The sequence below is a fragment of the Corylus avellana genome, chromosome ca11 (assembly GCF_901000735.1).
Source record: "Corylus avellana chromosome ca11, CavTom2PMs-1.0".
NCBI classification, from domain to species: domain Eukaryota; kingdom Viridiplantae; phylum Streptophyta; class Magnoliopsida; order Fagales; family Betulaceae; genus Corylus; species Corylus avellana.
Genome location: NC_081551.1, coordinates 3121918 through 3135634, shown reverse-complemented (window position 1 = coordinate 3135634; position 13717 = coordinate 3121918). Strand labels below are relative to the sequence as shown.

At 33.2% G+C, this 13717-nt stretch overlaps 1 protein-coding gene across 1 annotated transcript; it reads right to left on the bottom strand.

Annotated features, from left to right (window-relative positions):
• Window positions 1-3263: 3263 nt before the first annotated feature.
• On the bottom strand, window positions 3264-9464 carry LOC132165533 (bifunctional riboflavin biosynthesis protein RIBA 1, chloroplastic-like). The gene is made up of 7 exons (XM_059576143.1): window positions 9222-9464; window positions 8697-9012; window positions 8389-8604; window positions 7260-7582; window positions 6880-7009; window positions 4186-4482; window positions 3264-3719 (listed from the first exon to the last, which is right to left on the bottom strand). Exons 1-7 carry the CDS (start codon window positions 9272-9274, stop codon window positions 3468-3470), a joined length of 1587 nt encoding a protein of 528 aa, XP_059432126.1. The 5' UTR covers window positions 9275-9464; the 3' UTR covers window positions 3264-3467.
• Between the last annotated feature and the right edge of the window lie 4253 nt (window positions 9465-13717).

Here is a 13717-nt window from a genome sequence, read left to right as displayed (position 1 = left end):
AATAAAAAGTGGTATTGAGGCCCCTCTAGATTCTCGAGAAGGTGGGTTGGTCCAACTTCCATGACAAGAAACTTGGTTTGCAAGAAACAAGTCTTTGCATTGAAGATCAAAGTCGTCCGTCTTTTTAAAAGTGAAACTTTTTTATTATAATTAACCGAATATTTTTTAATTTATTTGAAATAAAAATGATTCTATTCCCGTCAAATTAATCTTTTTCTAATCTTATTTTCATGATTCTAAGAAAAAATAAACATTATTTACAAAAGTAAATGTCTTTATATCATATCAATAACTTTTTATTATTAAAAAAAAAATTTGCCAAACTAAACCAAAATTCTCATAAAAAAAGGAAAAAAAAAATCATTGTCATCGTTCACAAAGATCTTTATTATGCAAGACATAAATTTTGTACAAATTAAATTATAATTTTTTTTTGGAGAAAATTTACTTTATCTCCTAAAGTTTCAGGTGTTTTTTAATTTAAACTCCAAAATTTAAAAATTGGCAATATATTCCCCCTAATGTTTCAAAAAATTTCAATTTAAATCTTCCATTAAATTGGACAGAATTTTTTTTTTTAAAAAAAAAGAAACTGAGGTTAATTACCTAATTTCATAAATTTTCGTCCAATTTAACAGAAATTAGTAACAAAAAGTTTAAATTGAACATTTTTGAAACATTATAGAAGTATATTGCTAATTTTTAAACTTTGAGGTTTAAATTTAAAAACTCCTCAAACTTGAAGGGTAAAGTGAATTTTTTTTATTTTTTATTTTTTTTAATTCAATTATATGAGTATTGGAAGTGGCCGTCATTGTCAATGCGACGGTAGGTGGCATGATGGTATCATTACAAAATGGGGCAGCGGAACTTTCGGATCTACTCATCCACTTTGCTTTTCAACCTTTTTTTCTTTTTTTCTTTTTTCTTTTTAACATATAACTTTCTCTACAAAGCTCACCAATGTTGAATAATAGTATGTTTTGGAGAAGAAAGACAAATAATAACACAAAGAATTTGACAAGTTCCAACGTTAGAAACCTACAACTACTGTTATAATACCTGATTAATATGACTACATCTTGATGTTATATTATTAACTTTTAATAATATTACGTTATAAACCATATTTATAAGGAATATAAGGTTAGCCAAACAAAGCAAGATAGTAAGGGAGGCATGCAGATAAGATAATACCAAAAGAAATGTTTGATTTTCATCTTTTGTCTGTCTCTTGTCTATCTTCATACAAGAGATTAGTAGATTCACCGTTGGGTTCTACAGATTCAATAGCAACTTAAAAAACAAATGTGAGTTTCACAAATTTGATTGTGAATTTAAAAAAATATGTAAGAAAATGACACTAATTACATCTATTCTAACATTAAAACTGCAAACAATTTTTTGAGTTAAATTTTCCCTTATTACACATATTTTTCTTTCTCATAGTTCATTCTATATGTAGCTCCTTGTTAAATAAATCATTTAGAATAAATGTTGATTTTGTATTTTCTAAATCAAGAGATTTAGATAATATTTGTTAATCCTAATTTAAGAGATATATTTATATTTCAAATATTTCAAATCACATTTAAAGCTCTATAAATAGAGCCGTCAATTTTTATCTAACAGCCTACACCACGCCACATGTCACACTAAAAAATAAACAATAAAATATTAATTAACTTTTAAAAAGAAAACTAAAATTAAAATAATAAAAAATAAAAATAATTTTTTTAAAATATGGGGTGGCCGGCCAACCAAAATGAGCCATGGTGCCGGTTGGGGGTGGCCGAAGCCACCCCATCGCCCTAGGGGGTGGCTTGGCTTCAGCCACCCCCAACCGGCCCTTGAGAGTGGCTTGAAGCCACCCCATGGCTCATTTTGGGTGGCCGGCCACCCCATATTTTATTTTTAAAAAATTATTATTATTTTTTTAAAAAAAGTTAATTAATATTTTGTTGTTTATTTTTGAGTGGAACACATGGCATGGTGTGAGCTGTTGAATGAAAATGAACGGCCATGATGATTAATTGGAGAATCTCTAATTTTCCCTCCAATGAAAAGGGATCCGGATCCAAATGTAACTTGGGTGCATCTTATTATTCCACTCACCTTTGGCTATGGATTCCATAAAATCATATATTCATATTCTGTGCCACAACACACGAGTTTCACTTTATTTGTTTCTAGTTCTAAGCGGATCCCAACTGACAAAAGTCTAAAGACCGTCCAAATCCAATCATTTAAACTGGTTTTTTCTTTAAATTATGAAGAATCACATTTTGAAATTACCCTACATTCATTTTTCGTCATCCTTTATATCAAAAAAAAAAAAAAAAAAAAAAAACCCTACTCCAACTAAGAAATGTACTTGTCATTATCCACATGCATACTAATCAACTTACGTGTGAATTCACTAGTTGACAAACACCTACTTTGCTAATCTAGTTTCCTATGATATGTGGCTTGTACGGTAGTCAGATTAAATTTTTCTTAACAAATATTTAATTACTAAATTATTGTTGCTATATTATTCTCAGCGTGGTGACGTTGAAATAGTTTACATGGTATTAACATTATTTGAATTTATTTTAATCTTACATTTGATGAAATAGATTATGAGAATCACTAATATTATTTGCCAAGCTTTGCAACAAAAATTCTCTAGACGTTTTAAAGGTGATGAATCTAGTTGAACTACAAAACCACTCATTCAAAAATTGAGAGATGATTGGTGGAAACCTCTCAATAGACTTCCGATTACAAGAATTAAATAATAGATTTAGTGAGCATGTAATGAAACTCATCATTCTAAGCATCGCTTTAAGCCCTAAAGACGCAAGCAATCATTTAAAATTGATGATATATGCAGTACAGTTGATAAGTTTTATTCTCAAGATTTTACCAAGTACATAACAACAAAACAACAAATTACAACAACGGGCTGGGCAATCCAAACAAACAACTCCTAAACTACCGTATCAGATTGGGTAAAAAAAAAAAAGTGGCAATGCATCAATGTATCATGTCGTTACATTATTTGTTTTAATGTAGTGCTTTTCATATGCTTTCAGATGAAAAATATTTTTCAATATTTAATATGGATGAAAAGTGTTCATTTAAAACTTGTTTGAAGAAGGTGTAAATTACCAAAGTATTATCCTGCTTTTCTCTTTCTCATATTCAAAAATGTGTAATCCTGCAGCCTGCTTTTGTCTTTTAGCAAGATCAAATCTTCAAAAAAGAGAAAATCTACCTAATGAAGCAAGAATCTTATGTTACATCTATTTACACTTTCACAATAAAGGGAGACATGCATCTAGTTACATGCCTTAAAAAATTAAAAGACATGGCTTTTAAGAAAAATTTAAGCAAGAATGCATTTCTTACTACAACTTTAGTTTAAGAAACAAAAATTGGAACTTTGAATTTAACACTACAAGCCACAAGCATAGGAACTTTGGTTATGTCTCAGATGCACCACCTGAGGATCTGTCAATGCTGGAATTGCCATTTACATGGCCATCATCTTCTGAGCCATAGATATGCCCCATTTTCTCACGTTTAGTCTCCAAATATCTTTTGTTCTCCATGGTTATTGGTGTCAACAATGGAACCCTGCCTATAATTGCCAAACCATAACCTTTAAGACCGACATACTTCGCAGGATTGTTTGTCATTAACCTCATCGTCCGGACACCGACATCTTGAAGTATCTGCAATAATTCATTTGATTATTCACTAATTAAAGATGCATTAATGCCAAGTAAAAAGTAAAAATAAAAAGAGAAAGAAACATATTTGATGACTCATGAATAACCTACTTGAAAATAGAAATGAGCTTGACTGCAAAGTTTCAAATAAAACGATCAATAAAGAGAAATCACTTGACTCTCTGGAAATCCTTATCATAAAGGAAAGGAACTCTGATGTTATAATAATGAAAAGACAAAAGACATTTGACCTTTTTATTAAAATATGATCCAATCCAATATTTTAACATCCCAATATCCAATGAGTAATGCAAGAATGAAATGATGGCAGATGTTGACTAAAGTAAGCTACAGAGTGGCCACAATTCTCCAATGAGATGGGTTGTGAATGAGATCCATTCAGATAAGCAACACAATGGGGCACCAAGGGTCAAGAATGGGATCTAATTTACTTGTAAAGAGAAAATACCTGTGCACCAATGCCATATTCCCGAGAATCAACAGGCAACCCCAACTCCTCATTTGCTTCAACTGTATCGCGCCCATCATCCTGAAGATTGTAAGCACGAAGCTTGTGGCCGAGACCGATTCCTCTACCTTCATGTCCACGGAGATAGACCAATACACCCCTACCTGCTGCCTCAATTTGCTTCATTGCAAGTGCCAACTGCTTTCCACAATCACATCTGGCTGATCCAAATATATCACCTGTGAGACACTCAGAATGTACCCTCACAAGAATGTCTTGTCCATTGCCAATATCTCCCTGTTCATATCAAAATTCAGTCATCATTACTCCCAGGAATGAATGTAGGTCTAACAACAAAATCTTGTCCTATCATTTCCATTAGTTGTGAATTGATGATTTTCTTCCATGCAATGACAAGAAAAAATAATGCATTTAGAAGGGACACAAGATAGCTAGAGCAGAAACCAGTAACAGTTTTTGCCCACAATTCTGAAAATAAGACGAAATACTGATACTGAAACCAAAGAAGACGCGTAGTATAGAATGGAAAGATTCAACAAAAAGACAAGAGCGTAGTGACAAATTACGTGTTAAGTTTGGAATTCGAAATTGGTACAGAAAGAAACGGATGGGTTTCATTTACCAAAAAGGGGTTGGTGGGGTTGAAGAAGGGGAAGCCCACTGTCAATTACATAGAAGACCATGTATCACACACTTGAGTAAACATGTTTAGAAAATGCAATTTGATAGTGCTTTGGGGCATTGTCCCTGAGCCTTGACTCAAGGTATCAGCTAATGAAACCATTCAACCATGACTCCAAAAAGCACCATATAATTTCTACAACCATATATGTAAAGCTCATAATTCATCATTTACATTTTAGCTTGGTAAGTATGTCTCAATATATGTGGATCACAATGTTGATGAAGAACAGCTAAAGAAGATCCAATTATCAAAACATTGCAATTTCCAGAAGGCTATTTCATGTGCTGTTATTGAAGATCAACAAAGAGGCTGAAAAGGAACATGCTTTGCCACCCACTATTTACCAAAAATTTTCATCAACAAAAAAATCAGCATGAAGTATAGATCTCTTCCAATTCTGCTAATTCTTGCATCTGCTTCTCTAACACATTCCAACTGAAAAAATGAAAGTCTTTCGTTTTCACTGTGTCCTTTTTTCTCTTTCGTCCATCCTCATAGATACTTTTAAAAGGAATATCATTATTGCTTTCACATTCAAATAAAAGTCCATTACTTTTTAAGCCAATTCTCTTTGATTTGGTAGTGATATATTTGTCATCATTGATGTTGGAAAGTGGACTTCTTTTATTGGGCATACCAGAAAGGAAAGAGTGACAACCATATAATGGGATAAAAGGGGGTAGATGATAACAAATTTGGTCAACATTATGAGATTCATAAAATAAATGTTCTTTGATGGACATACTAGGTGAGTAGCTGAACCTAGGTCTAACACCACGCATGTATGTACATACAAAGCTATAAAAGTCACTCAATTATCAACTGAACCAAAATCCAAATAATTGAAATAATTACTTCTCATTCCTTAGTAACAAGAGATTTTTCACTATGAATTTGGTGAAAATAATTAAAGAGAAAACAAAGGAAAAAATAAAAACCAAAGGGACATTCCAGGTGGATACAAGGTGACTCAACCAATGAACCAAAACCAAAAAGAACTGCAATGTGAGTGTCACATTTTAAGAAAATGTCAAACTTGCAAGTGCTGGTTTGTATATAGCCTGGCTAAGGATCAAAATATGAAGAATAATTCCTCAACAAAAAGGAAAAAAAGAAAAAAAGAAAAAAAAAAAAAAAAAAGATTTGTGGTCAGTGAATGAAAATCCAGTATACAGGAAAAAAGAAGAAGAGAGAACAAGAAATTCAAAGGTTTCCTACAGGGTTCAAAGCCTCAATGCGTGAGAGGGGCGGAGGGCAGAAAAATTCATTGTTGTGTCTATGACCAGAAATTTCCATTAACAAGCCTATTGAAGGCTTAAGAAAACCTGAATGGGCCTCTAAAATATCATCCTAATAACTTCTCATGTCTGTATTTGTGATCCATTATTTACCTAGACAAGCCTAGTTGAAGGCTTTGTAAAACCGAAGAATATAAACACAATCCTTACTAAACCTCACCACACCAAACAAAATAACATTTTAAGCTCCAATTTTATCTCTGAAAATCACCAAAATGCCACTTTCAGTCCTTTGTGAAACAAACACTTCACAATTCGGGCTATGGTGGCTCCACAGTTTTCACAAAATCCAAGCGCTTGGCATAGAGGTGCACAGTGTAAATGGGAAACAGCCAACTAAACTACTTAAGGTGGCCTAACCAAGCAAAATACGCTACAAAGAGGCATTAATGGAAAAGGCCAAATATAAGAAGTGGAACTTGTAATAGAATACAGAGCAAACCAATTAATGAAAACAAGAAAAAATACAGTAGAAAGCACCCACGTTTTAGAAAGTCAACCATAGGAAATTGAACATTAGCATAAAGGATATACAGAAAAAAGTATTATCCATAACTCAAACCAGTATGGTAACAGCACGAATACCCTTCAATTGACAATTATCATAACCAAGTTATTCAATATTGGTGTTCCATAATTTAGGTAAGATAGTTTTAACATGTATTTATCAAATTCTGACGATTTGCTTACTTTAACCATGGCAATATGCTCAATCCCATCCAGCAATGACCTATAACAGTAGGATATGAATGGCCCCCACATTGTGGGTATTGGTGCAGTAGCAGCGCGCTCCACCAACTTATCTCTTTTCCTCCTATATCTGCCAATTGCAACCAATAGCTTGTAGCCTTGTAGGAGATATTCCTTTGATTAATTTAAATAAAATGAAAAAGTAAACAATTTGTAAATGAAAGATCCTAATGGCTTTTTGAAATTTCTGAGTAGTCAAGCTCTATCAAGTGATTAAACAGTTTGACATATGTGTCCTCAAGCATGTGAAGATGTAAGTATTTTTTGGTAACTACAATTAGTACTCTTTTGTGGAGAAACATGAACATTCACTGAAATACCTGATTAAATCAGTAGTGGAAATAATTTTCAAGTTTTCTGCCTCTGCAAACTGGCGAAGCTTTGGTAATCTAGCCATAGAACCATCATCATCCACAATCTCACATAAAACTGCAACAGGTTCTAACCCAGCCAAAACAGCAAGATCAACAGAAGCTTCTGTGTGTCCAGCTCTTTTCAAGACCCCTCCCTCCCTGTACTTGAGGGGGAAAATATGGCCAGGGCGGTTGAAATCTTCAGGTTTAGAATGTCTTGATGCAAGAGCCAATATCGTGGCTGCTCTATCACGAGCTGAGACACCAGTTGTTGTGCCATGTTTTGCATCCTATTGAAATCAAAGAGAATTGAATTTCTAGATAGCAAGCAATTTAAACTACTTAAAGAACAATTAGCAACTAGCACATTAAAACCAACTATGAACAATAATAGCAAAAACATTACTTGAACTAAACTAAAACATTATATCATTACCATCAATACCCATCAAAGTTTAGGATCAGCACAGCCTGCTCTTTTTACAACTCCAGTCTCCCTTAAAACAAATACCCAGTCAAATATAGGTATAAGAATCAATTCAGGTATCTAGCATAGTAGCATTGCTCTCATTCTTCCATATTCCTTTTAGAGACACTAAACTTGATTGGATAGCAAACATATAAGCATTTAGGCAGTGTGCAAGGAACAAGACTGGGCCACCTTTATTGGCCACCTAAATGAACATCAAAGTTCACAAGCCCACGTGTTCTAACTGCCATGGTTGCAAAGGTCACCTTACAGTTAAATAATGCACCACTACCATGATAAATTTAGAGATGAAGTGGTCACATATCCAAACTATGTATCGTACAACAAAGAAAAAAAATAGGTGAAAGTAGTTATCTGCTCACATATTTTAATCACGTAGTTGATGCACTCTACCACCGAGTTTGTACACTGATTGTAAAATTATTGCCTTCTTAAAACATCACCCCTATTTCAAATGATGCAGAGAGCAGTTCATATTTTCATACCAACATTCATACTTCTCCAAGAAAACAAATTACAGTAGCTTTTGAACTTCACCAACAACAACAAACAAAAAACAAAAACAAAAACAAAAACAAAAAAAGAAAAGGAAAATCCACAACATACCACTGACACAGTAAATGCTGTACAAAGCTTCTCTTCATTCTGAGTCACCATCAATGGGAGTTGCAACCTCTCCAAGTCGTCCCCTTTCATGCTCACACACACAATTCCAGTTCCATGCTTGACGATAAACGCCATAGCCTCCGGCGTCACCTTCGACGCGGCCATTATAAGATCTCCCTCGTTTTCTCTGTCTTCATCGTCTACAACAATTACCATCTGCAACAATCAACCCACATTAGTAACCATCTTATCATTTATCATCCCCCAACAACAACAAACGGAGCCATTGCATTTTCACCCTCACCAACCTTGCCTTTCCTGATATCCTCAACCGCCTCCGGAATGGAAGAAAACCCATCTGTAGGACGGTCCAATTCATAGTCATCATTGGAAAAGAAACCCCTAGCAGTAGGAGTTATCTCCGCTGCTATTGTTCCAAAAGCTGTTTCTATCTCATCAGGCCGTGTTTCAATCCCATTTGGTTCACCCACCGTAACTCTCACCACTCTACCAGTACCATTGAAGCTTAAAGGCAATCTCTTTGTTACATTTGCCAGAACAAAATCACAAGGATACCCATTAGCGGGAAACTGTCTTGCACCATAATATACACCATTCTGGCCCCTGACGAATTGAAAAAAATAATAAAAATTAGCAAAGAAAATTTCTTTACCTGGTTATTTTGTTGTAGTTCAAAATTTAAGCTATTTTTCTTCTGTTATTTGATTCTCTCCGTGTTAATTTTGCCATTTAGAGTCCAAAGATAGAAACATGGGTAAAGAATAACGAAAATTAAAAGGGAATTTGAGGTGGGAATTGTGAAGAAAGCTCACTGTAAACGGGACGGAGCCATCGGAGAGCAGTGGTAGAGGTTGGTGGAAGCCATCAATGCGAGCTTTGAGGGAATGTCTGTGCTAGAGACTAAAACAAGCAAGATAGCGTTAGAGAGAGAGAGAGAGAGAGAGAGAGAGAGCGTCCTACGTTACAATGGAGGTTTTGTAGGTTGGCTAAGTGGCTGACACCACCACCACCAAGCAAATGAGGAAGAAGGGATTGAAAAGTACTTTCCAGACGGTTCGAATGGTCGCTGCTTTGGTAATATATATCCGTTTTCTCACTTTTCTAGAGATTCACTACACACACACACACACACACACACACATATATATATATATATATATATATTCTTTTAAAATAAAAGTGGCTGTCATCATATTCATAATCATACATGATTAAATATAATATATGGTTCTGCCACCCCTTTTGGATTGTGGGTGGGGGAGGCCGTTCGGTCACATTTTTAGTAATATCGAAAATAATAATTAAATTAAAAATAATTTCTATTAATCAAGATTTTTTTTTGTATTTTTTTTTTAATTATAAACAATTTTTTAAGTTTTAACTTTTCATTCTCAAATCGTGAGAGTTCCATACCACAGCTGAAAGTAATTTTTGACATAAAATATTTTACGTGAAAATAAACGGAACTTTAGTTTTATTTTAATTTTGTTTTTTTGTTTTTAATTTTTTTTTTAATAACTTCAAGGAATTACGGTAAGAAGCATTCAAAAAGAGTCGGGGCACATTTATGTTGGAATAGGATTATTTCCAGTTCAAAATGGACCGAAGAATATTAAGTTCATGGCTATAATTTATTCTTAAAAATTCTAAAGTTACAAATAGGACACATGTTCACTAACTAAAAATAATAATAAAATAATATTTTAAATTTAAATAAAAATTAAAAAAAAAAACAAAAACAAAAACAAAATAATAAAATATTAAGGGGTGGCTGGCCACCCATTGGAATGGCGAACCACCCTAGTTTAAAAAATTTTTTTGGGGTGTGAGAAGCCACCATGACAGGGTGAAGTAGAGCCTTTGAAGGGGGCCAAATCTCTAAAATAATAATATTTGTTTAAACGAAAGGGTGCAGGACCACCCCAAAGACCATCAGTAACCGAATTTTTTTTAGCCACCTCTTAATATTTTATTATTTTGTTTTTATTTTTATTTTTATTTAAATTTAAAATAATATTTTATTATTATTTTTAATTAGTGGACATGTGTCCTATTTGTGGCTTTAAGATTTTTAAGAATAAATCTTAGCCATGAATTTGATATTTTTCAGTCAATTTTAAACGAGAGAGGATCCTATTCCCATTTATATTTAGTTTAGCCTTAATTTCTAACCGAGTGGCTTACTCATAAATCATAAATGGATGGTAATTCAAGGAAGTCAAATGTCACTTTTTAAAACTTATTGGCATAATTATAAACATAGTGGTAGTTCAAGAACTAAAGCGATAATCTTCCCACGCGCCTGACCCAACGACAATATAGCTAGCTGGCATGACGATGTCCCCAATAGAAGAAAAAAATAAAAATGAACACATAATCTCATCCAAAACCCCAATTATGAAACCCTTCAAACCTCACTTTATGCCTTAAGATATACCTTTTTTATTCTTATACATAGAAGCGCTTTTATATCTTATTAACCCAAAATGGCTAGCGAGAGAAAATGTTCTTTTTTTTTTTAAGGTACTCGGGGGAAATGGATTCAATGTAGACGAGATGAGGCTGGTAACGTAGAGGATTAGACCATATGGCTACGAACTACGGTGTCAGAAGTTCGAATCCCTCATCGTCCACAACCGGCCAAAAGGGGGGAAGGGCCTTTCTTTTTTAGAGATATGAAAATCATGATTGGGATAGCGGATTCAAAGCTATTGTTTGGTTGATATTTTCATCAATGTGAATCCGGGCTTAGAAAGGCAATTTTGTTTGTTTGTCAAGAAGATTGCTGCTGCATTTTTATTTTTTATTCATCTCCAAAGGATTCCGTCAAGACTGTTGATGATGTTATAAAAGCAATCATTGTCGCCCCAATAACTCTAAACATGATTTCTAACATAACAATCCCCTGATTGTCACTTAAAAAAAAAAATCTATGGAGAAAATTATTTTCTGGGAAAAAATAATATATGAGATTTGGATACCTAATTTCAAAGTTGCACTCAGGTAATTTCTACACAGCAATTCTAACTAAGGATGTAATGCTAAGTTAACTTTTTTTTATATCTAATGATGTATATGTTGCTACATAAAAAATATATTGTCATGTCATTTAAAATTTATAAAAAAAGTGGCATCATGTCGGTAGATGTAACAAAATAAAATTTGAATGTGAAATGGTTCGTCTCCTCTTTTACATTTCAGTTGAAATAGATGTAAGAATTTGAGAGAAGTATACATATAAACATAAAATAAAAGTAAAAGTACTTATCTCTGACCATTGTTATTAGGTACTTGAATTGAATAGCCTAGATTTTAATCGCTGTGAATTGGTAGAATCTAAGAACCCTAACAATATACCCAATGAAGAGTGTTGGATAATCCCTTTTCCCTTCCCCACATTGAATAAAAAATAAAAAAAAATTAAGAGTGTTGGATAGAGTTTTTGGCTTATCGTTCTCACGTACAAGTTGTGACTAAGGGTGTCAACCCAGTCTCGGTTTCCGGTTATTGGCCAAAATCAGGAACCGGAACTGAGGTACCCCGATTATTAATTTTGGAAAACTGGAACTCGGTAATCGTTCTCGGTTAACCGGATAACCGATTTTTTTTTTTTTAATTTTGTATTTTGGGCTTATTTTAGGTATTGGGCCTAAAATAAGCCAATTTTTTTGCACACAATTGGCCCATTTTTTAAAAAAATTATTAGCCATTTTTGTCCTACTAAATTGGGTTTTGTTGTGATTGTTTCAAAAAAAAAAAATTTTAAAAAAAAAAAATCTAGAAAAGCCCAAAAATCCTAAAAAAGAAAATCAATGTTTTTGCCTATAGGCCTTTAAAAATAAAAATTCAATTTTTTAAAATGCCCTAAAAATCATTTTAAAAGCTTACCTAATAGGCTAATACATAATATATGTAACCAACAACAAAAAGAGATATCTCCTCACAAGTACAAATCTAAGGAAAACAATAAAAACAAGTATTTAAACAAACCAACAACCACAAGAAATACCATTCAAAACCCAAAAAAAAAAAATAATAATAATAATAAAACAAGCATTTAAATAAACTACCAACCAAAAAAAATACTCTCTGACAATAAAAATAGTTCATAAACATATTAAAAACACAATGAAACTTAAACTAAAAACTAAACACTAAAAAGTAAAAATAAAAGCAATATATATAACCGGGGTAACCGGTGCATATATATATATGCACCGGTTACCCCGGTTACCCCGTTATAACTGGGTGCCAAAAACCGGAAACGGGGTCCCCAATTTTTGGGTTTTTTCAACCGGAACCGGAACAGGTTTCCCAATTTTCCGTTCCCGCTTTCTCGGTATTTTTTAACACCCCTAGTTGTGATAGATGGAGAATCTCATGCTTATTATTATAAATTAGCCAAGACCCTTATCTATAACTAACTGTTGCTTCCTTCTATCAAAAGAGACAACTTTTGATGAAGAGACAACATTTCATTTGAGTGGTTATTTGTATTTTCAATTACCCAAAAGTTTTAGTTTAATAAAAAATCTTTTAACATAATATAATATATAATATATTTGACAAATGGGCCACTTTAAATCTTGTTGTAGGACATGAGTTCTAACAATAGAGAGAATCCCTATGACTTCATTAAAAAAAAAAAAAAAGCACTCAAACATGTGAAAATCAAAATAGTAAATGTAGGTTGAACTTGAAGGCAGGGATAGAGAGGCAGTCAGCTTTATGTTATTTCATCTACTTTTAGAGTGGAAAAAAGCTAGGGCTCTTTTTTTCTACTACTGTTAAATGTGCTTTCTCACATTTTGTCATTTATGAAAGTTAAAAGAACCACATGGTACAAGCTTACTGTGATGCACAACAGAACAATAGTGTCAGAATAGTTAAAATGGCTATCAAAGGAATTAATTCATAAACTATCAATTAATCAAACATTGAGCTTCCTTCTCTGCTTCAAGCTTTGAGCTGCATAAAAGGTCCTTACAAGTGTCAACCACAATATGCACAATCTTGCTTAATGGACAACTTTTCCCCATTTTTTTAGCTCAATCCTAACATCTAATCTCTAAACCTTTATATTTCAGATAAATAGTGGAAAGGCTTTTATGATATAATCATATCTTGATGCATGTTATTTGCTAAAAAATAATATAAGCTTGCTTTTTGGGGGGATGAAAAAAAGAAAATAATTATAAGCCTGCCTTTTGTGTCTTGCACTTCATGAAAAAAGTCTGGACTTTTGCTTTAAGCTGGCCCCATTGAAGACACTCTGCCTAAGAAACTCAAACTAGTGCTTAATGTTCAC